General features: G+C 40.5%; 1 protein-coding gene across 2 annotated transcripts; it reads right to left on the reverse strand.

Annotated features, from left to right (window-relative positions):
* Positions 1 to 3,212: 3,212 nt before the first annotated feature.
* On the reverse strand, positions 3,213 to 22,753 carry LOC119912197. Of its 2 annotated transcripts, none has more exons than XM_038731262.1 (3): positions 22,526 to 22,753; positions 6,052 to 6,396; positions 3,213 to 4,760 (listed from the first exon to the last, which is right to left on the reverse strand). In XM_038731262.1, exons 2-3 carry the CDS (start codon positions 6,385 to 6,387, stop codon positions 3,939 to 3,941), a joined length of 1,158 nt encoding a protein of 385 aa, XP_038587190.1. In that variant the 5' UTR covers positions 6,388 to 6,396; positions 22,526 to 22,753; the 3' UTR covers positions 3,213 to 3,938. The 2 variants fall into 2 exon arrangements, with proteins under 2 accessions (XP_038587190.1, XP_038587189.1); XM_038731261.1 differs by lacking the exon at positions 22,526 to 22,753 and adding an exon at positions 11,117 to 11,580.
* Between the last annotated feature and the right edge of the window lie 404 nt (positions 22,754 to 23,157).

Raw genomic sequence — 23,157 nt, forward strand, 5'->3', positions numbered from 1 at the left:
AAACAAACAAATACAAAGATTAATAACATAAAGTTTACCACCACTCAGGTTTCTTAAAAAAACATCTAAACTGGTGTCCTCCGGTTCACACAGCAGTGTGTGGATGAAAGTGGGTGTGCTTTTACCATCAGTAAAACCACCCTTTTCAGGAGAAAGTTGGCGCTCATGACTAATATTTGCAGAAGTAGTTGCATGCCAGAAATGTAAATACAGTCATTTCAAATTGAAGCTGTGATTTTGTGGTTTGGATGATTTTCAGTGTGTGAAGAGAAAGTCGTCAGTGTTTCATATTGCTGCACCCACAACAGGACACAGGAAAGGCTTTTTGAATACAGTCTGCTGAAGTTAGGTCAAGATTTCAGCACATCTATTGCAAATCAAGTATGCTTTTCATCACTACATCATGATTACTTAGAGGATAATTCAGTTTTGTTACAACTTGAATCTTATTTTTGACAGATGATGAAGCCTATTGACTTTGGTAATCCCCGGGTTTTTCCATGCAGTTAAAATTTCAGTTTTTTAGTGAGACACCATTGTGTCCCCGAGCAAGACGCTTAACCCCTAGTTGCTCCAGAGGCGTGCAACCTCTGACATATATAGCAATTGTAAGTCGCTTTGGATAAAATAAATGAATAAAAGTAATGTGAATGTGTTATCTACTGGCTAATCAAAGTTACAATTTGTCCGATACTTTTTTGATGAATGACTAAATATCTACAAATCTTATGAAATTACAGCCCGTCCTCACCAGGTCAGGTTACGTAGTATAAAGAGCAACAAAATCCATGTCGGGAGGTGTATGGTTGGGTCAGATGGGTCAAGTAAGCTCAGGAATCTCACTCAGGAGATTGATGCATTTTGCCGTGTGAAACAAAGTCAACATAGACATATTTAGACTTTTAAGTTAAATAACATTATTTAATTAAGTTTGACTTACATCACAAGTACTTATTTGAAACCAAGTAGTTTTGTTGCCTAAACCAAACCAAACTGCAAGTGTTTCACATTGTTGACATGTTTAACGTCATGTGACTTACGTAACATAGCCTACTTAAGTTCAGGTTGACTGTTGCTGGTCTTGTACCTTCCAACGGTCAAATATATTGTTTTCGGGTACAGTCATAAATATTGTTTGGAGTTAACTGACAATGACCTATTTTGCCATTTAGGTGTGAGGACTTGTGACATTTCTATAAGTACTTTGTGTTTAGTTAACCTTAGTAAAGCAAGCTCACACATCCATCCAGTGGTTCTCAAAGTTCATGTGAATCATATATTAAACGATATTTAAGTAAACATCAGTAATTGTTTTCCAAATTAGGTTTTATTGGGAAATGTAATAATTGTCACAACAATAAAAAAAAAAAACAGTTGCTAAAAAAGCATAAATTATTCATGAGGGTAGCATCTATCTTAGACCGGGGTTTTTTGGTGATAAAAAGTATGCAGTTATAAATAAATATCTAACTTATTTTGCTGCTTTCATGAGTTGCATTGTTATGGGTATCAATTTGATTAGTATTTGTCTTTCTTTCTGTTTAAATTTTCATTTAGCTGCAGGGAAATTTCAGAAAGCCTGTGGCGCTAAAAGATGCAATTACCAAGTTGTGTATAAAAAGATTCAGATTAACATATTTGAAGAAGCTCATTATTAGTACACAAACATAAACATGGCAGATGTGCAGTTTTGTATTTTTTGGGTGTGCTCTTACCATCAGTAAAACCAACAAACCACCCTTTTCTAGAGAAAGATGATGCTCATGACGGACCTTTGCAGAAGTAGTTGCATGGCAAAAATGTGAATACACTAGTTTCAAACTGAAGCTAGTTTCTTCTGAAGAGAAGGTGGTCAGTTTATGGACATTTTTTACACCCCAAGCTCTCCACCCTTCTGCTGGAGAGGCAGCCAGGCCTAGTTTTTGATGCCCTGATGATGCATTAGCACAGGAGTGGTGCCTGACTCTTTAGCCGGAGTGCCAGGAGTACCTTGGTTTACTTGTGGTAATTATAGTAAAATGCCTACGGACCAGGAGAAGAAATGCTGTGGCCAGGAGCCAGCGAACTGTGTGAGCCTATTGCCAAACTTCTCCCAGTACTGACTTGAATAAGGCTTTATTCACATTCACAGGCAGTACCAGGAGGACATTGCGGCATTAGGCCACATCAGGGAGCCTGGGGATGACAACAGAGAGGACCTCTGTGGTGCCTATAGACATCTATCTATTGGCAACATGGGTCTTTAGGCCAGGGAAACAGACTTGTCATCTCCATTTATTCTGTTTGGAGGATCAGGGACACTGTATGGGTTTCATTCCCGGCTTATACATTTCCTTTCAGGCCCTCTGGCATGGTCATACAGTTTCACACAAGTACTCACAAACCTGCCTCAGCATCATCAAGGCATCAAATAAATGTATAGTTTACATTTTATTTATTATTACATTTTTATATAAATGAATTCATATTCCCCCCACCACTTGATTTATTTAATTTTTTTCTATAAATATTTTGTTATACTGCACTTCTATTGTATTTCTGAAAAAAAAAGGTAAAAATGATGTTTTTATTTTCATTGTCTACAACAAGTTTATGCAAGTTTTGCCATAAAATTTCCATTACCACTTGTGGTTATTTATATTTACATAATAGGGGACATCTGTAGCCTCATTTCAAACAGTAATGATAAAATGTAATTTAGGCTACCTCCTCGTTTATGCTTTATTTTCTACTGAAAATAATTTGTGATGGTCATGGTGTTAGGAACAGAATGTAATGTAATTCAATTTCTATTTTTGAAGAGTACAAGCTATGACTTTGTCAGTGAACTGAAGTTCTTTTCCTGTGTGATCGTGCCTGACATGTAACACGATACATGCAAGGTGGTCTCCTATGTGGACCCTTCCACATCAGGTTCTGCTTGGAATAACAGTCCTCTTGAAGACAGAGCCATCAAAAATAAAGTTATATCATTCAGTGATATGTAATATGGTACAACATAGGCAACAAATGTGTGTGACTTACCTAGACCTCTCCTGACTTGTCTCTGCACAGAGTCGGATGTGGCTGGTGCAGGTACGGGGGGTACAAAAACCAAACCGTCTGGGCCATTTTAATCGTATTTTGGGAGGATAAATAGAGAGAAAGGTCGTGGATACATGTGGGAATACAAAAGGACACCAAGTGGAAGCTAGTGGAATTACAAAGATGCAGTCATTCATAAGTTTTATATTTATTTCATGAAATGTATATGAACAGTAGCAGGCAAACCATAACATTGATTAAACAGTTTAATATGTGATTAAACAATTTAACATCTGAAAAATCTAAAGACCAAAAGAGACAAAAGAACAAAGGCAAAAACTGCATATAAACACTGTTACAGCAGGAATTATTTCATAAAATACTCAAGAAATGCTTGATGAAGTGTTGAATTAAGGTCTGTTTTGTGAAACAATATTCTGTCTTTCTAGATAAGGTCATTTAAGATGCACATTGGTACTGGTCATATAATAAATTCACTGCCTGTAAACAGTGTATATGTGCATTTTTCTCGTTAATATTACATACTGTTTATTTGATTCAATGATTTGATCAAAATGTTGTACATAAGGCAAATAAATGTATTAGAACATTCAAGCACACATCAAAGAGGTAAAAATAAGAGGTAAAATAAAGTTAATTAATTAATTGAATTAAATCATGCACACTATGTTAAGCTATATAAAGAATCTCAATTACAAAACAGCTCAGAATAAAGCCTAAAAAAAGACAAGGCAAGAAAATGTTTCACTAAACTGAAATACGGCAGGCCATTCAGTTCGACTCACTAAATAGTGGACTGAGACAGTTGTTTGTGAAGGACAAGCTTGTGAGCTGAGAATTTTGTTGGATAAAGATACCATTTGCAAACTGAAAGCTGCTAAAGTCTTACCATATTAAGTACAGCAGATATGCCTATGTTTTCTTGGAAGAAATTCTTTTGAACAACCACTTTTTCTCAAAACATATACTGAGATACCATACGTTCTTGAGAGACACAACACACTCACACACTTTTTGCCCCTCACATTAATAAAATGACGCATTCTCAATGGCTCTGAAGTGCAGGAGGATCTGATGCAGGCAGATATGGTAGAAAGTTGGTCAGATGTGGTAACGTTAGGGGCAGATGAAATGGGTGGTGGGCATTTGCAATCTTTCTTTAGGTTTGGGTATAACTGAATGACTGTGGTGTTGAGAGGACATTGTGTTCCAGGAAAAACTTCAAATCCTGAAGTGTTTTCTCTGCTCAGTTTACTGTGGAGCTCTGCCAAGGTCTCAGTATAAGTATAACTATCTTTAGTGTTTTCGCCCCAGTATGCACTGGCTAGCCACTTATTCTCACTGTGACTGTAGCAGCAGAATGCTGACCAGAGCATGGAGGGAATATTAACCTTGTTGTTGAGCAAGTTGTTGGTGCTGGGCTGTGCTCCGTTTACCACAAAGCCTTCAGGAAAGTTGTCGTTGTTGATGCAGTATTTATCCAGTACACATTTCATGCACTTCTCCATTCTGCTCCAGCTTCTCTTGTTGAATATCTTTTTTTGTGGAACAATGTTGGTCAGGGCAAAGGTAGATATCTTCTTATTTACCGGAAATGCATAAGAGCTTGGAAATAAATCCCCTCTTTCGACTGACCGAATGTTTCTGTAATCAGTGTTCACAGGCTGGTGGCTGTACATTTCTGCTGGCGTCATGATCTTGTTGTTGTTCTCAAGCTGTAACAATTGAATAGCAGTTAATAATACAGGCAGGGTAGTAATACATTAGATTAAATATACAGTTATCTATTGGTTAAAAAAGATGATGTAATTTTAAATGTATTCAGCAATCTCTTAACATGATACTGGGCAAACTTAGACAGTAAGGTTTACTTATTTTGATAGATTCATTTTACAAAGCAAACTTGATAACATCAGTTTTTAGCCACGGCATTCAGTGAGGCTTAAAGTTTGTTGTCATTTAGGGACAACTTGTTACAATATTACAGAAAATAAAATACTAATACTTGTAGATCACTCAATAAATGATAAACATGATAACTTAAAAAGCTAAAAACTAATATTAAAATCATAGTAATGTGCTATTATACAGCCTAGTAGTGGCAGTATCAGCATGTAGAGGTCAGTTAAGTCAACTAGTGTTAGAGTAGTTGCTGTGGTCAGTTGTTAATTAGCTGTAGGCAATTTGGTCACGGCAGCACAACCAGATTTATAGTAGTTCATACATCCTTTTTCAGCTATGTAGTAGGGGTTACCCCAAATAGTCTAAGAAACGATGCTTCGATAGGAGGAGCCTGATTCGACTCCCAATCTGACTGTCGAATCTTCGCTGTGAAGTCATGAAACGAGGATCATACCATTTTGGCTGTGTGGGATTGCTCAAAGTCTGATTTTACATAGAACTACTGGTGTTCTCCCAGTACAATAATATACAGCCTTTATGATATAAATATTAGCATATAATGTTGCAAATAAACATGTAAAAAGAAAGAAGCTTTAAATATTTATTTTTCTAGTGAATAAATAAATCCAAAATTGTGGCGAAATCAGCGCGCATGTGTTGGCGTAACGTGTGTGCCTGTGGTAGAAGAGGGAGAGAGCACCAGCCATGCTGGTGATGTGCAGAGTTGTGCGTGAACTTTGAGGGATCATCATTGATGAACCACACAAAGAATATTATTTTGTTTTTAAACAGTAGGCAACTTGGAATAGATCCATGAGTAACCCCCCCCAATAGTGGACTAATCCGACGATCCTTGACAATTCTGATTCGACCATGTCTACTAGTATCTACCATGACAGATCTACTATGTAGGATCGCAGTATCATCAAGGTTTATGTCCATTTACAAAAAATATAATTTGTTAAATTAAGATCAATGTGTTTCTGAAGCTGTGCATGTGGAGGCACAGATGTTATTCATGTAGAATTAACTCAAAAATACAACATTATAGTTTTGAATTTAAAAAAAAGCTTCTTTTTTTTTTCTTTTTTTTTTAAACCTTACCTGTGGTTCTTTCTTCCAAAGACCTTTCCCTGTGGGTCTCCTCCTGACACCATCTCCTCTGTACTTGTTAGCAGAAAACACTGGGATCTTGTTTATGGTGTCGTAGAGCATCAAAAAACGTTTTGTGTTTCTCCAAGTCTGGCAAATGGGTTTATATCTGTTCTGGTCCAGGATGTTCCCTCCCTCCAAGATTCCTGGGACTTCTGGTGTCTTGTTTAGAAGAAGAAACTCTGCACAGTCTGACATCGACCTCACCACTTCAGCTGATGAAGGAACGTTAAATAGAAGGAGGAGAGCAGCGAGGGGCAGGAGGCACCACGTCTTCAGTAATGCCATCGTCAAACACTTTAACATGAAGTCAGAGGAGAGAACAAAAAGAAAGATCAAACATTTACCACAAAAGAAAAGTTCACTGTTGCATTTCAAGTCAAAACAAACAGCCTAATTTACAGGATATATTACACAAGATGGTTCTCCGCTCATCCAGGAGCTTTATCAGCTGATGGGGGGGTCCTGGATTTTAAAACAATTTTCTTCACACTATATGTAGGCCTATAAATTACCTCTCTGTACCAAGGTGGATGCTTAATTAATTACTGTTTTACATCAACAAATCATAATTTCTCAGTTTTTGCTTGCGTAACAACTGTAATTAAAACCATGATGAAGTATTGAAATAGGTTAGTTTAGAAACTTTATTGTTCAATGTGAGAAATCTTCTTTGGCTTCGCCAACATCAACGTTGGTTACAAATGAGACAACAACAACAACAAAAAAAACATTGGGAGAGCTTGAAGTTGAAAAAGTTAAAAAGTACTCCTTGTGCAGTAAAATGGTCCATGTCAGTGATTAACTATAGATATGAGGTTTCTGGATCGGCAGTAAAGAGTTACATTTACTGTGTTATATGTAAGCCTACTCGTTTTGAGTATATTGTACTTGCCAGAGTAATGCATCTCTGTAGATGTTTAGAAAAAAACATTACTTTTACTCTGTTACATTAGGATATATTCATTGTGCTTCTTTTATTTATTATTTTATGTATCCTTGATCTGTTTAGAGGAAGGTGGTCACCTGATCCCAAGTCTTCTAATGTTTTGTTATACTATCGCAGACACATGACTCTGTTCAGAGCAGAATAAAGGCTGCAGCTACACCATGGTAGTGTGTTTCTCATGCGCTCACATTTTGCTGCAGTGAATATGGTGATAAACGCATTCACACACCCATATAAAAAAAAAGTAAAGTCATAGAATATACAGTTTTGCGCATCCGCATGATAATAGATGTTTTGCACAAATCAACAACTACAACTACTTGAATCTGCTGCCACCAGTTTCAAATGCAGTTTTTTTCACTCACAAATGAAAAGAGTGCTCTGTCTTTTGCACCACAGAGAAATGTGGAGCAAAAGTGATTTGTAGAGTTCATCATAGCACAGAGACAGCACTGGTGAAAATTACTAATGACCTCCTTATTGCATCCGACAAAGGACTTGTCTTTGTGCTGGTTTTATTAGATCTTAGTGCTGCATTTGATACCATTGACCATCAGATCCTATTACAGAGACTAGAACATTTCATTGGCGTTAAAGGAACCGCTGTAACCTGGTTTAAGTCTTATTTATCAGATCGATTTCAGTTTGTACATGTTAACGATGAATCCTCCATGTACGCCAAATTTAGTCATGGGGTTCCACAAGGATCTATGCTCGGACCAATCCTCTTCACTTTATATATGCTTCCTTTAGGCAATATTATCAGGAAACACTCCATAAAACGTCCATTGTTATGCAGATGATACTCAGTTATATCTATCGATCAAGCCAGATGAAACTAATCAGTTAGCTAAATTTCAATTGTGCCTTCAGGATGTTAAAACCTGGATGACCTGTAATTTTCTAATGTTAAACATGGATAAAACTGAAGTTATTGTTCTGGGTCCCAAGCTCCTCTGTGATGCATTATCTGAAGATGAAGTTTCCCTTTATGGCATCGCCCTGGCATCCAGCACCACTATGAGGAATCTTGGAGTTATCTTTGATCAGGACATGTCGTTTAAAGGGGCATTATGTACTTTCCAGCAGCCACTAGCGGTGCAGTTCTAAGATTGCAACCAGGTGTGTGCTCGTATGCATGCTTGCTTGAACTCATGAGCGAGCATAATCCGAAACACAACCGCTTTCATACAGAAATCCTGCAATAAACGCAGAAACACCAGCATGCCGGCTGTGGCTTTTCACTCAGACATGTTCAGGCTCTGTTACTTCAATGTTCCCATCTCAGAGGCAGATCAACACCAGCGCCGTACCTTTCATGCAACGCAGCTAGCCGCATATTGGCACAATCCTCCCGAAAAAATGCAGAGTGACAGTGGCTATAGACAGGCAGGGAGAACAGACAGAGCTGGAAACTCAGGTAAATTCCCACTGCAACGTTACAGTAATAGTTTTACTTAGAAACTAGTAACTTTTCTATTACTAATCTATGCTCGTTACATGATAACGTTACATTTACTGCATTTAGCCGACGTGCTACATCGTTAGCTTGCCTACTGTTTTCAGTAACTAACTTTACTTATCTGTGAATCTGTCTTCAGAGGCTAAGCAATGTCAGCACACGTACATGTATTGGATGATAATGAAACGGGTAGTGAGCTGGACTGAATATTATAACGAGACTGGGTCACACTTTATAACAGTTAGACCGCAGTAAGTGACTTTACTGTAACTAGTGTTAGTGGATGGCTCTTCCTCTGTGTTGTTATGACCATTTTGTTGCAGTGTTGTATACTATGTGGGTCATGTTAGTTACAGCAACTGAGAGCCGGAGAAGCTGTGTACCTGAGTATTGGTAAAACGACAATAAACCTAAAGTGAACGTTACGAAGCAAACAGCTGCAGGTCCGAGCTACTGTAGCGTTAGCTGGCTGCTCCTGGCTGCATCATAATAGGCATTAGTATACTAGCGTAATACAACTTTGCACCGGATAACATTAGCAACTGCTTGGCGTTAGCCGGCGAGCTAACGTGGCTTTCTCTGTGTTTCTCCAGCTTTACTAATGCTCACTTTGTTCTTACTCGACATCATCTGAACCTGTTTAGTCTGATGGGCTTCAGCACATAAACCTTTATTGTTGTTTTGTATCCTTACGTGGAGCCTGTTGTTTTATGGTGTTAGTGGACTGCCTGTCGTAAGCTGCCATGTTGTCGCTGTAATTTGAGAGGGGCTCGGGAGCGCGCACAGAGCTGAATCCGACCCGGAGACCTCACATTACAAGCAGAATAGTGGCTGATGCAAGCAACGGAGAAAACAGGCGTGTGCTTCATTTACAAGTGAGTTTTGAGCCCATTAACAATAAGGCAATGAAAATTTGATTACTTTCATTGAAAAACTTACATATAGTCCCTTTAAGTCCCACATTAAGCAAATTTCAAGGACCACCTTTTTTCACCTACGTAATATTGCGAAAATCAGGAATATCCTGTCTAAAAATGATGCAGAAAAACTATTCCATGCATTTGTTACTTCTAGGCTGGATTACTGCAATTCTTTATTATCAGGCTGCTCGAAAAAGTCCATTATGACTCTTCAGCTGATCCAGAATGACGCAGCACGTGTTCTGACAGGAACCAGGAAAAGAGATCATAGCTGTGTCTCAATTCAGGAACCGCATCCTTCGAAGGCTGCATTTGAAGACCGAATATGTCAGAGTCTATGCGACTAGGCTGTCCCATTTCGAAGTCTCCTTCAAATGCGGCCGACAAATGCAGCCTTCTTTTCGTCCGTTTGGAGGATCCAAAAGCTGGATCCTTTGCAGCCCCAGGTATCCTGACATTCATTGCGCGCCAGTTGATTGTCCCAGCGTAAATTATGGCGTCGGCTGTGGCTGTGGAGCTCAGCCCCCCGGATTTAATAATGTAAGTATTGGATTTCAACTCACTTCAAAAGCCAACTACACAAATGTAAAAATTACAAGAGGCATAAAAGCGCAATGTGTCGTTTAGAGAATAGTTTTGTGGAAGTTAACGTGAGTTAAGTGATTAACTGGCGAGCTAACTTTAAGTTAATGTTACCTGAGGTTACTGATGCTAACGTTAACGTTAAATGCAAATCGGCTGGGCAAGTTACAACCTGAAAAATAAAGCCTTTAATGTCTTCACTTAAAATCGAAGAGGTTCAGGTCAGACCTGCGTCTTACCGAGATTGTCGCGATATTATACATCTCTTATACTTAATATTATGTACATGAAAATAACATTAACACGTAACGTTAGACTACTTTAACGTTAGACGGGTTGTGAACCCTGCTTGGTTTTCACACCGTTAACGTTAGTAACACTTACAAAAACCTTGGGATATAGTATACGGTTAATGTAACTAGGTTATTTTGCGATTTATGCTGCTTACTGTTTGGTGATGTGAAGCATAAAACTTACTTGAACATGTCGTTTTGTTTTAGGGAGCAAGGAGCAAACTGCCCTCTTTATTAAATTGAGGGGGGAGAGCGACCACCTCTTCACCGGGGCAAAGTTTTCTGCCAACGTGGCTTGGAGGTAATTAAAGTATCAATAGCCCTTTCGCAAGATCTGCATTTAATCATCGTGTACTTAAAGTTACAGTTAAATGAGCCGCCATCCTATTCAAAGCCTTTAACAATAAGACAACTAGTAAATGGGGCAGCCCTTTGTTATGTTTTTGTGTCTCTGTCCTGCCCTGTCACCCTTTCCAGTCTTCACACAATTACTATGTACCGCAATTTCCCCACTGTGGGACAAATAAAGGTTTTTCTTATCTCATCTTATCTTTCTTATTTCTTTTGTTTCTCTGTGATTAGGACAACAAAGTATGTATGTATGATTTGAAATTGATATATTCTGTATAAATTTTTGTATAAATCGTTCACTGTGCAGCATAAAGGGAAATATAAACCGCATTCATCTTACAACCCTGTTTTAATATAATACATACATTTACCATGTACGTTATTCATATTATATTCATTTCAGCCATGCACGTTAATAAACACAGTTGCTGAAATTTGTTTTTCTGCTGTTGTTATTTACCATGATTTATTTCCTGTGCCTTAGGATTGCAAGTGTCCAGAGTCAGGAGAGGGTGTAGGGGGAAAGCCCACTGCTGCAATTTGGCCCTGGTTTGTCCTCATGGATGAGATGTTGGGACAGAGGCATTCCACCACCCCACCTGTCGTAATTGCCTCTATCCCTGAAGACACACCAGGGCCAAATGCTGCAGTGGGTGACCAGGAGGAGGAAGAGGAGGAGGAGGAGAGCCAGCCGAGAACTTGCCTCTATCCCTGAAGACACACCAGGGCCAAGTACTGCAGTGGGTGACCAGGAGGAGGAAGAGGAGGAGGAGAGCCAGCCGAGAAAGAGAAAGAGGAAGAGTGACAGAGAGGATGAGCTGCTTCAGCAACTGAAGGAAGACATGAGGTTGCAGAGAGAGGCAGAGGAGAGGATGGACAGGCTGTTCTCTCTACTAGAGAGACTTGCCGAAAAATAAATAAAAAAGAAATCCTTAAATAATAATATATAAAATATTTATTAATCAATTCAAATAAAATATTTGTTAAATAAATGATTTTATTTTCTGTGGTCTTTATAACTAACAGCATATTTACAACATTTATTCTGAGCAGGGAGACCCTGGTGATGCTGCTGGACCTGGATGGGCTGCCACAATAAAGACCCTGGTCAGTGTGTTGCAGGAGTGGATGCATCTCTCCACTGTCCACTGCATCGTCCATCAGTGGGTTTGCAGGGCTGGTTCAATCGACGGCTGCCATGTCACTAAGATGTTTTAGTAAGAAGCAAGAATAATAGGCAGTGCACACAAAATACTAATTCACAATCTTATTTTGACAAAATAAATCTACAAAATATTTCAACAGGCAAAATTGTTAGGATATGAATAGGAATTTACCGATCTTTTACTTGCCTGTTAAAAATATTGGTGGTCAGGGGGCACCTCCTCCAGGGCAGACACCTCTGCTGGTCACGCCAGGGAGCACCGATAACTGTCTCCAACGCCTCATCCTCCTCAGGCTCATCCTCTGGGGCCACAATGTCACCAGCACCAAGGCAGATGTTGTGGAGGATGGCACATGCTGTTATGACCTGAAATGGTTAAAAATATATTTCAGTCTGAAAAAAAAAACATTTATGCTTTTTGATGAATCAGTCTGTTGATTTACTCATTAGTACAATATAGAAAATACTCACGTGAGGTACAAAGGTGTGGTGCACCTCCAGCGGTTGCAGGAAGATGGCCCGGAACCTGGTCTTCATCATCCCAAAAGCACGCTCTATAATGGATCGTGCCTTGGAGTGATGGCTGTTGAAGCGCTGGGCTCCCACACCTTGTATTGGCTTCTTGTAGGGAGTGATGAGGGGGAGTGGGTGTTGGAGGCACGGGTACCCTCTGTCTGCAAGGATGAAATGCCCTGGAGGAGGGTAGAGTGAACTCCTGTACAGTGGGCTGTAGCGGAGCACTCTGGAGTAGTGGACCGACCCAGGCCAGCCCACGTAAGTGTCAATGAAGTGGCCCTGATGGTCACAAACAGCCTTCAGGATGATGGATGAAAACGTTTCCTGTTCCTGTAGCACTGATCATCATGGCCGCTCGGTGGCTTGATGCGGACATGGCAGCCGTCGATTGCTCCAGCTGCTTTAAAAAAGGCTCTGTGTCTTGCCAGCCCTGCAAACCAACGGGATATTGGTTGTAACTCACCCTGGGTCTTGGGTAGGTGTATGACCTTGTGGCGAATGGCCACCACCTCCACAGTGACTCTGTGGACTAGCGGTGGACAGTGAATCGAGGCAATGTAAACACTCTGGAGACCACCCTGTATGATGCCCCGCTTGCCAGCCAGAAGAGAAGCACCAGGGTCTCAATCGTGGCACCCCATCCGTGTCTCCGTTCGTGGTTTAGGAGGCCCAATAACACTCCCAGGGCCTCCCTGCTCAACCGGAAATCCGGCCGTGTGTCCTGCAGGTTAAAAAACCTGTCCAGCACAGGAACTCTCAAATTTATCCTGCAGTACAGGGGCCGGGGCTGGTGTAGGGATAAAAAGGAGAAGAACAACTGTTATGAAGTGTAGAGAGCTTAGTTAGATAAGGCTTGTATATCTTTCTATTCACCTTGCTTTAGCTGATCAATGACAAAAACAGTGTCAATATTTAAATATTTAAGTAAGGTTAATTTTCATATTTAAAGAAACCTATGTTGTTAAAGTGAAATGGCAGTAGCAATAAACTACGTTAACTGAGGTTAACATCACTGTTAGCTTTAGGAAGCCTATAGTACCTAAATACATATAAAATGTAACGTTTCTTAGTTACTTTCCCCCACTATTTACCTGGCCAGGGTCCTCTCTCAGCCTGAGATAAATCATGCGGTGGCGCCGGCGGTGAAGTAGCTCTAGTTCTTCTATTAAGAGGTAAAATATTAAAATTAAAATATTCGTCGCCATTGCCGGTGGACCGCAGCTGTGAAGGTTGCTAGGCGACAGGAGTGGCGCTTCCCCACTCATGGGTAAGGGCGGGGTCAGTTGATGACGAAATAGACAGTCCTCCGTAGACCAGACCGTCTCATTTAACAACGGTCTGTTTGGCCTTCGTAGGTCGCGAAGGCCACGCCCTTCGAAGGATGCGGTCCCTGAAGTGAGACACAGCTCATATTTCTCCTGTCTTAGCTTCTCTGCATTGGCTTCCAGTAAAATCCAGAATAGAATTTAAAATCCTTCTTCTCACCTACAAAGTACTTAATGGTCAGGCACCATCTTATCTTAAAGAGCTCATAGTACCTTACTACCCCACCAGAGCACTGCGCTCCCAGAATGCAGGGTTACTTGTGGTTCCTAGAGTCTCGAAAAGTAGACTAGGAGCCAGAGCGTTCAGCTATCAAGCTCCTCTGCTGTGGAACCAGGTTCCAGTTTGGGTTCAGGAGGCAGACACCATCTCCACATTTAAGAGTAGGCTTAAGACTTTCCTCTTTGATAAAGCTTATAGTTAGGGCTGGCTCAGGTGAGTCCTGAACCATCCCTTAGTTATGCTGCCTAGACTGCCTGGGGACTTCCCATGATGCACTGAGCTCCTCTCTCCTCTTCTGTTTCTCCCTCTCTATGCAACCTCATCCCATTATTGCATGTTACTAACACAACTTCTCCCCTTTCTGGTAGTCTTGTGCTTTCTCGTCCCTCTCCTCTCTCCTCCTATCACTTCCTGCAGGTGTTTCTGGCTCTGGAGCTGTGGAGTCTGGATCTGTGGTTGCGAGTCACCTGCTGCCCCCGTGTTCCTGCTCGACACCCTCTGCTGCAACTATTGTTACTAGTCCTATTGTTATTATAATCATTAAAATTACGATAATTATCATTAACACTACTGTATATATCTGTACCATTATTCCTTCAGTCTATAGCAACATCACCTTTACTGTCTGTACCTCTGTGTATATATTGTGTAGGCTGCCTCCCTCCCCTCTCTCTCTCCTTCCAACCCTCTCTCTCTCTCCCTCTCTCTCTCATCCCCAACCGGTCGAGGCAGATGGCCGCCCACCCTGAGCCATGCTTCTGCTCGAGGTTTCTGCCTCTTAAAAGGAAGTTTTTCCTCGCCTCTGTCGCCTAGTGCTGCTCTTGGTGGGAACGGTTGGGACTCTGTAAATGGCATCACAGAATACGGTCTAGACCTGCTCTTTTATGAAAAGCGCTTAGAGAGAACGGTTGCTGTGATTTGGAGCTATAAAATAAAATTGAATTGAATTTGTGCACCTGCAGAGCCAGGGGTGGGTTAAGACAACAAAAGCACTTTTTTATAGTTGGGAAAAGATTGTGGTTTTAAATAAATACGTTATGTCTCATGCAAGAGGTCTTCTGTAATCCAAGGCCTTCAATGAAAGCTTTGCATGAGCAATAACTCATCCATAATGCAGTCACCAGCATCGGTAGGTAATTTCTTTCAAATGTTTTGACAGTTCTAAATGCAGCTCAGTGGCTCAGTGTATGAATGTGTGTGACTGGTGAATGCAGATGTAGTGTAAAAGCGCTTTGAGTGGTCGAAAAGACTAGAAAGGCGCTATACAAGTACGGAGCATTTACATTTAGCTCAACAAAAACTAAAATATTTTCTATATGAATATGCAATATTTCTCATGAAGCAGCCTGTCTTCAAAGAACCGAGGCTACTCACAATAACATTACTACATTTTGTGTGAAGTTGCACACACACACACACACACACACACGCACACAAGTTGGCATTATCAGTGGTTCAGGTTAGCAGCCTCATAGATATGGGTCAGAAGGGCCCTGCTATTCTGAGCTCATGAAAAGTTGAATTTTTTGAGATACTTGGCTCTTGTAGGAGTGATACAAACATATGATGATCTTATAAAAAATATGATGCATTGCTGCAGATGTAACTACCCAGCAGGTTTTAAAGGAGTTAACCTCAACTTTAAACATCTACAGCAGGAAAGTAACATACTGTACACATTAACGCAGAAGGAATATCAATTATCAAACAAAATCAGATACAATAGAGAAGGGACAGGGAACATATTAATGCAGAATGCAAACGTTTGGTGGCAATACTTTCACCTAAGTAAGATTTTAAATGCAGGGCTTTTACTTGTCCTTGAGTATTTTGACAGTGTGATATCAGTGTAGTTGATTAGCGGGACTTCTACTTTCTCACCGTTAGAATCACTCACTCCTCACTCACTCACATTGGTATAGCCCTTTGCCCCCCTCTCCGCAGTTGGTCCACTCCACCTCTTATTAAAAACAGAAGTTTTCCAGCTGGTTTTTACCCACAGTGGCGCAGCCCCCACCATGCAGTTGTATCTGGCACAAGTACCACCTAAAGTACTTGAGCAATACAAGTTAGACTGTGTTTGATTGCCAACTGTAAAGAGTGCATATATTCGTTGATCATGGAGAGTTTTTGTTTTGTGTTTACAAATTAATATTTGTTTGCATTTACAATAATATTGACAGTGATTTAGCAACCATCCCCTGACAGCTGAGCATTTCCCAAAACAAGCTCTCAACCTCCATTTTTCTCTGACCAAATCAGTGTCACCTTTATTTTTTCCCCCTCATTATGACACTTTAGCGATGGTCTTTTATTAGATTATAAGTGCCTCCCTTTTTATCTAGACACAGTTTCTTTCACTGAATATTGTATAGGAGGCAAGAGCATATCATTTGGTATCAATGTTCCTACCAATATAAAGTAACTGCTGAATTCTCCCTAGCAATAATTTTTTACCTAAAAATGAAAATGAAAATATAACCACTGTTGTCTGTTAGTGACTAGTCAGTGGGACAGAGCTTAGCAGATCTTGTTCTCTGCTTGGTTTGGTCTGCTGCCTATCTTTTTCAGACCCTCAGAGACATGTACATTGCCTTGCAATGCATCTGACATCTGGGAGTTTTTGGTAATAAAAAGTCTACAGTCTACTACATTTTCTGCAGTGGATGAAAGTGGGTGTGCTCTTACCATCAGTAAAACCACCCTTTTCAGGAGAAAGATGATGCTCATGACTAACATTTGCAGAAGTAATTGCATGCCAGAAATGTAAATACAGTCATTTCAAATTGAAGCTGTGATGATTTTGAGTGTAGAGAAAGTTGTCAAGTTTTTATGGACATGTGTTTCATATTGCTGCACCCACAACAGGACACAGGAAAGGCTTTCTGAATACAGTCTGCTGAAGTTAGGTCAAGATTTCAGCACATCTATTGCAAATCAAGTATGCTTTTCATCACTACATCATAATTACTTAAAGGATAATTCAGGTTTGTTACAACTTGAATCTTATTTTTGTCAGATGATGAAGCCTATTGACTTTGGTAATCCCCGGGTTTTTCCAATGAGGTTAACATTTTTGTTTTTTAGTGAAATCCCTCGACAACTATTGTATTACCATTAAATATGGTACTTCCACACTGCCCAGAGGATCTATCCTAATACAATTGGTAATCCCCTGACTTTTTATCTACTAGCTTATCAAAGTTACAATTTGTCCGATACTTTTTTGATTAATGACTAAATACCTACAACACTGATGACATTTCAGACCATTGTCACCAGAAAATCAACCGAATAGATTGAATATTCTAGCAGCTTATTACAACCCATATTCATGTTGGGTTGACGTAATCTGTACTCTGCGCATGCGTTGGCGTCTGTAGCCACCTGTCGGAAGCTCCGTCTTAAACCGGACTCTTATCCAGTTTTAATCCACAATTTTTCGTTACATTTTTTATATCATTTTTATTTAATTTAAGTTTTTAACTTAAGTTTTACTTGGGTTAAGTGTTTTAGTCATCCGACATGGATTTTAAGCTAGATGACCGTAAAAACACTATCAACGCTACTGACCACAACAAAGCTCCGATGACTATGCTAGCCAAGATAACTCTGCCCCATGAGGACTGCACACTCCTTAAGAAAGCGAACAAAAAGATTGCTGACCTTATGGAAGACATCCGACGACTTTCAGAGGAACTCAAAGAGAAAGATTCCCTGCTGACTGGCTTTATGGATGTCGCTTCAGTACAAGCCAAACAGATTGTTTCTCTTAGCGCAACCGCTAACATCCAGGACACCGTGCTATGGGACCCCTCTGCATAACCAGAAACATCCGTTTCTTTAACGCTACCACTCACTGCTTCCCCGGTGCCACCACGGCTGACATTTAATAAAAACTCCAGGACCTGATGCCATCGCTCCGGTCCTCCATCACAAGGGTGATAGTCCATGTGGGAACAAATGACACAGCTCTTCAGCAGTCTGAGCTGACACAAATCAGATTTTAACCGTCTTATTAACTTTTTAAGCAGTGTGGAAAGTCCGTTTTTATCTCTGGTCCCATTCCCACTCTTGGTCGCGGTGCTGGCCGCTTCAGTAGACTCCTTGGCCTCCACGACTGGCTCCAGTCCGCCTGCAGGGCTCATGGTGTGTGTTATGTCGATAACTTTAATATTTTCTGGCAAAGAATGTCTCTTTTTAAGACAGACGGACTTCACCCAAACAAACGGGGCTCACAAATGTTAGCTGCTCACATACAGCATGTGGTTCGGTCCACACATGACTTACGTGAATGACTAATCATTCATGCAGCACACCTGGACACACCACCGGTCAATGACCAGATCTCTGCCTCACTGCTACAAACAACTGTCTCCACCTGCTGGCATGTAAAGCCGTCTGCTCCCAGCACTGCTCCAAAGACTTCTATTCCTGTCATCATCACGCATAGACCAGTAAACCGAAATGTGCACATCCCACACAGAAATATTAGTAATCTCTTAAGGATTAGGACAACTGCACCAACTCCAGCACCCAAAACAAACTCATTTAAAATGGCTCTCTTCAATGTGAGATCTCTGTCAAGTAAGACTTTTATCTTAAATGATTTTATCTTGTCTGCAAATCTAGATTTTATGTTTTTAACTGAATCATGGTTGCAAATCAATGACTACAGTCAGCTAGCTGAACTGTGTCCGCCTCAATATGATTGTTTTAGTCAACCGAGGGTCAGTGGTCGTGGTGGTGGGCTAGTGAGCGTGTATAGGAAAACTTTTAAATGTCATCAAGTACGCTGTGATGAATTTAACTCCTTTGAAGTTCTCACTTTTAAACTTGGAGGGCTGCAACCTATCATATTTGTTATAATTTACCGCCCCCCAAAACCGCCTGGAGGATTTTTATCAGAACTTCCTGAATTTTTATCTACTCTGGTTTTAAATTATGACAGAATTGTTCTTTGTGGCGATTTTAATATTCATGTTGATGACCCCACCAATGTTAATGCAACTGACTTTTTAAATATGGCCACTTCTTTTAACTTCAACAACACAAAGGGCAAACACATAACCGTGGTCATACACTGGACTTGGTTTTTACCCTGGGTGTCAGCATTTCCTCTGTGGAATTAGTGGACATGACCATATCTGACCACAGATGTATTGTTTTTAGCTGCGATTCGCCTGTTACTCATGCCGCCTCACCAAGCTCCGTGTGTTCTCGCTTCTTTAATGAAAAAAGTGTTTCAAAGTTTTGCGCATTCTTTCAGAGCCAAAGCCAACACCTGTCTGATTCCAACAACTACAATCTGGTTGATCACTTCAATCATATCTGCTTGTCGTCACTAAATATTACTGCTCCTCTAAAGGTTGGTCTAGTAAGCAACCCTGGATAAACGAAAGCATTCACAGTCTAAAAAGGGAATGCAGGAAAGCAGAGCGCAGATGGAAAAAATCCAGTCTCCAAGTCCATTACCTCAGTCTGAAGGATTTATTACTACAATAACATGGTTAAGGATGCGAGAACACACTATTCTGAACTCATTACTACACATAAACACAATCCCAGGTCTGTTTAAGACTGTGGATCTGCTGGTAAATCCAGCCCCTCCTTGTGCCTCAGCTGGAAGTAATGATGATGATGATGATGATGATCTTATTTTACCAATAAGGTGGTGTCAATCAGAGCCTCTATTACCCCCATGGCCTCTTACTCAGAGGTCCCTCAACAGCAACAAGAGAGTTTTAACCAGTTTTATCCCATCTACTTGTCTGAGCTTTTAAAAACAGTATCACAAATGAGAGTGTCCTCCAGCCCACTTGATGTAATACCTACTAAGTTTTTACTGAAAGTAATGGATTCTGTTGGTCCCCATTTGATCTCTGTTTTCAACAGCTCCCTATCTACTGGTTGTGTCCCTGATTATCTTAAAACGGCTTGCATGAACCCGCTTTTAAAGAAACCTGGTTTAGATCCCTCCCTCCCACAAAATTTTACACCAATTTCAAAACTGCCTTTTATTGCAAAGATTCTAGAAAGAATTGTGTCCAAACAGCTGCTCACTGTGCTGGAAAATAACAGATTATTTGAAAAGTTTCAATCTGGTTTCAGGAAGTAGCACAGCACTGAGACTGCCGTGTTTAAAGTCACCAATGACCTTTTAATGTCTGCTGATGAAGGTATGTGCTCAGTCCTAGTACTCCTGGACCTTAGTGCTGCTTTTGACACCATTGATCACAACATCATGTTAGACAGACTGAGGCACTGGGTGGGGATCTCTGGTACTGCCCTAGAATGGTTTTCATCCTACCTGTCAAATAGGAAGTTTTGCGTGTCTGTAAACAACTATGTCTCTTTGTTCTGTCCAGTTAAATATGGTGTGCCTCAGGGATCGGTTTTAGGACCCGTTTTGTTTTCCTTGTATCTGCTTCCCCTTGGACATACTATCCATAAACATGGCATTTCTTTTCATATTTATGCTGATGACACACAAATGTACTTGCCCGTCAGATCCACAGACCCTGGAATGCTGAGTTCACTTAACAACTGCCTTTGTGAAGTAACAAAATGGATGTCAAATAATTTCCTCCAGCTGAACTCAGACAAAACAGAAATCCAGACTGGAGACCCAGAGCTCTTTCCATTGGAAGCTTATCAATATCCAGATCCAACATCTTTAAATCCTTGGCTGTTTTGAGATGGCTTGCAGAACAACGCGACTGTTGCTTATCCATTTTTCAAGATCATTTATCATCTGGAATGCTTCCTGTGGTGTGTGAGTAGGTTGAACAGAGATTACAGTGTGCAAATAAAATATGAGAGAATCACTGTAGACCTACAATATAAAGCTGGACAACATATTTCAGGATTACTAGCTGTATAATTTCCTACCTGTCACTATTAAGACCACCAAAATCAAATCCTTAACACAGGCTACATAGCAGCTGTGGTGTCACAACACAAAACACACTTTCAACATGTTAACTATGCAATGCAAGCTCTGTGTCGTGTTACATAGAGCTAGAGACCGTTTACTGTGACTAAAGAAGACAACAATAAAGACTAGTCACTGATTATATAGATTGATAGTAGGAATCTCAGCCTCATGAGTTTGCTGTACCAAATGAGCTAAGTGGCAACAGCAAACCCCATCAAACTGTGCATCCTTCTCTGGATGTGTGATGAGAAGATGAAAAAATGTCTGACAATGATCTGCCCCCCCCCCCCCCCCCCCCCTTCAGACTGAGTCAATCAGGCTACCTGCAGTCTGTGGCACACAGCAGGAGACTATTAGCCTACTACTGTAGAGGTTTTACACTTTGAAATAAAATCATTTACTCACACAGTAATTCTGAAATATGTTGTCCAGCTTTATATAGTATGTAACACGATTCTCATATTTCATTTGCATACTGTAATCTCTGTTCAGAATCAGGAGAATCAGAAGGAGCTTTATTGCCAAGTAGTGTTTTACACAAATGAGGAATTTGCTTTGGGGTAATAATAATAATAATTATTATTATTATTAATAATGATATGGAATGCAATGCAAGTTATATATATATATGAATATGAGAGAGAGAGTGAGAGTGAGAGTGAGAGAGAGTGAGAACAGCTATTTACAGAGAAAGAACAACGTGGCAGATATTTAGGCCTGCATGTGCATTATTTATTAAATAATTTGTGTTACACACCTACTCACACACTACTGAGCACAGATGCTACATCGTAGTCTACAACACCCCTGCTTCCAAATTCTGTGTGTGTTTGCTAAATCAGTGAGTGAAATGAGCGACAGTAGATACAGCTGTTGTATCACAAGTTAACTTGAGCATGTACCGTGGCCACAGCTGACTGCGCGCTGTGTTCGGGCGGAGTGTTAATTCAGCCTAAACATCCAGACTGTTTCACTTACAGGCTGAATGACAAACTGTTCATCTCACAGCAACTCGACGTCAGGTAAATAACGATACATGATACAAAGGTTGACTGGCAAGCCGATGTTGGTAACGATGGCAAAGATAGCGGAATATAAAGGTGATCGATGGTCCGAAGCTGTATCACAGGTTAATCTGGCCGCTTTGCTAACAGCGTCTCCACTTTGTGGTCCATCTGAGCGTCAAACACCTCAGCCTGTTTCCTTATGCAACTAAGTAAGAACAAATGTAAACCGACCGTGCCACAAATCAGACAGACAACATGAAGAGGTGGACGATTTATTGACGTTTTGCAGTGTTTTGAACAGCGACACAATCATCACGCTCACAGTCCTCGCTTTAAACTAATCTGCAGGTGGGAGAGGTCCCCGGGAATCATTGTGCAGCTAACGATGTAGCCTGCAAACTACACTCCGAAACATATATCTACATAACGATATTAAGCCAAACGTTAACTAGTTAAACAAAGTTATCAGAACGTATGTCCTGGTTTGCAGTCACTGAGGCCACGCCTACAGCACATCTGGGACCATCACCAGTTAAACTGTCGCTTGAGGTCAGCGCAACGCCGAGTAAAAGTCACTAATGTGCCTCAAAACGCAAAGGGGCAACGCTCAAAGTTACTTTTCAAACGTCGCAAATACCAATGCATTGGGTTTAATGTGTGCACACCATTGGCCGTCAGAAGGTGTAGCGCTACACATACCTCGTTGGGCTCCTTTTACTGTGATTCACCGTCGTCCACACTGACAGGCGAAGAGTCTCCTTGGTGCTCCAGCTTGGCTCCTCGGCTATGGCGAGTGGATTGTGCCACGGATAACCTACCAAAGGAGACCGTCGTGTGACAGCTACGTGTGTGGATGGGCTACTCCGTCGCCAGTGCAGGCATGTGTTTTTTTTTTCAAACTTCGTCTTCTTTTTTCTGTCTTTTTTATTTTTTTATTTTATTGGTGGTTGGCAAACTAGCCGAGAGGTGCATTAGCGCCACTATCTGGACTGGAGTTTGGAACCAGAGATTGTTTTCAATACAAGGAGTACAGGCCTACATGCTCCAGCCTTTTTGTCATTAAAAGTGTTGCTGTGAAATTAAATTTTACTCAGAAATTTAAAAGGAGGGTAATCTAATGGATATAATATTTATCCAAGATATTAATAAACTTAATTTTGTAAGTTATGTCAGCTGAGAAGTTTGTACTATTAAAAAAAACAGTAGGCTACTTTAGCTTTGTTAGTATGATGTCTTTGTCCAAATTTGTAAAAGCTTCTTTTGTAAATCAAACCAAAAGGAAGCGTGAAAAATATAGTAACGTAATCATCGAATTTCTTCTCTTTTTCATC

The sequence above is a fragment of the Micropterus salmoides genome, unplaced genomic scaffold (assembly GCF_014851395.1).
Source record: "Micropterus salmoides isolate LMB-PRFRI ecotype aquatic unplaced genomic scaffold, ASM1485139v1 Ms_hic_scaffold_2, whole genome shotgun sequence".
NCBI classification, from domain to species: domain Eukaryota; kingdom Metazoa; phylum Chordata; class Actinopteri; order Centrarchiformes; family Centrarchidae; genus Micropterus; species Micropterus salmoides.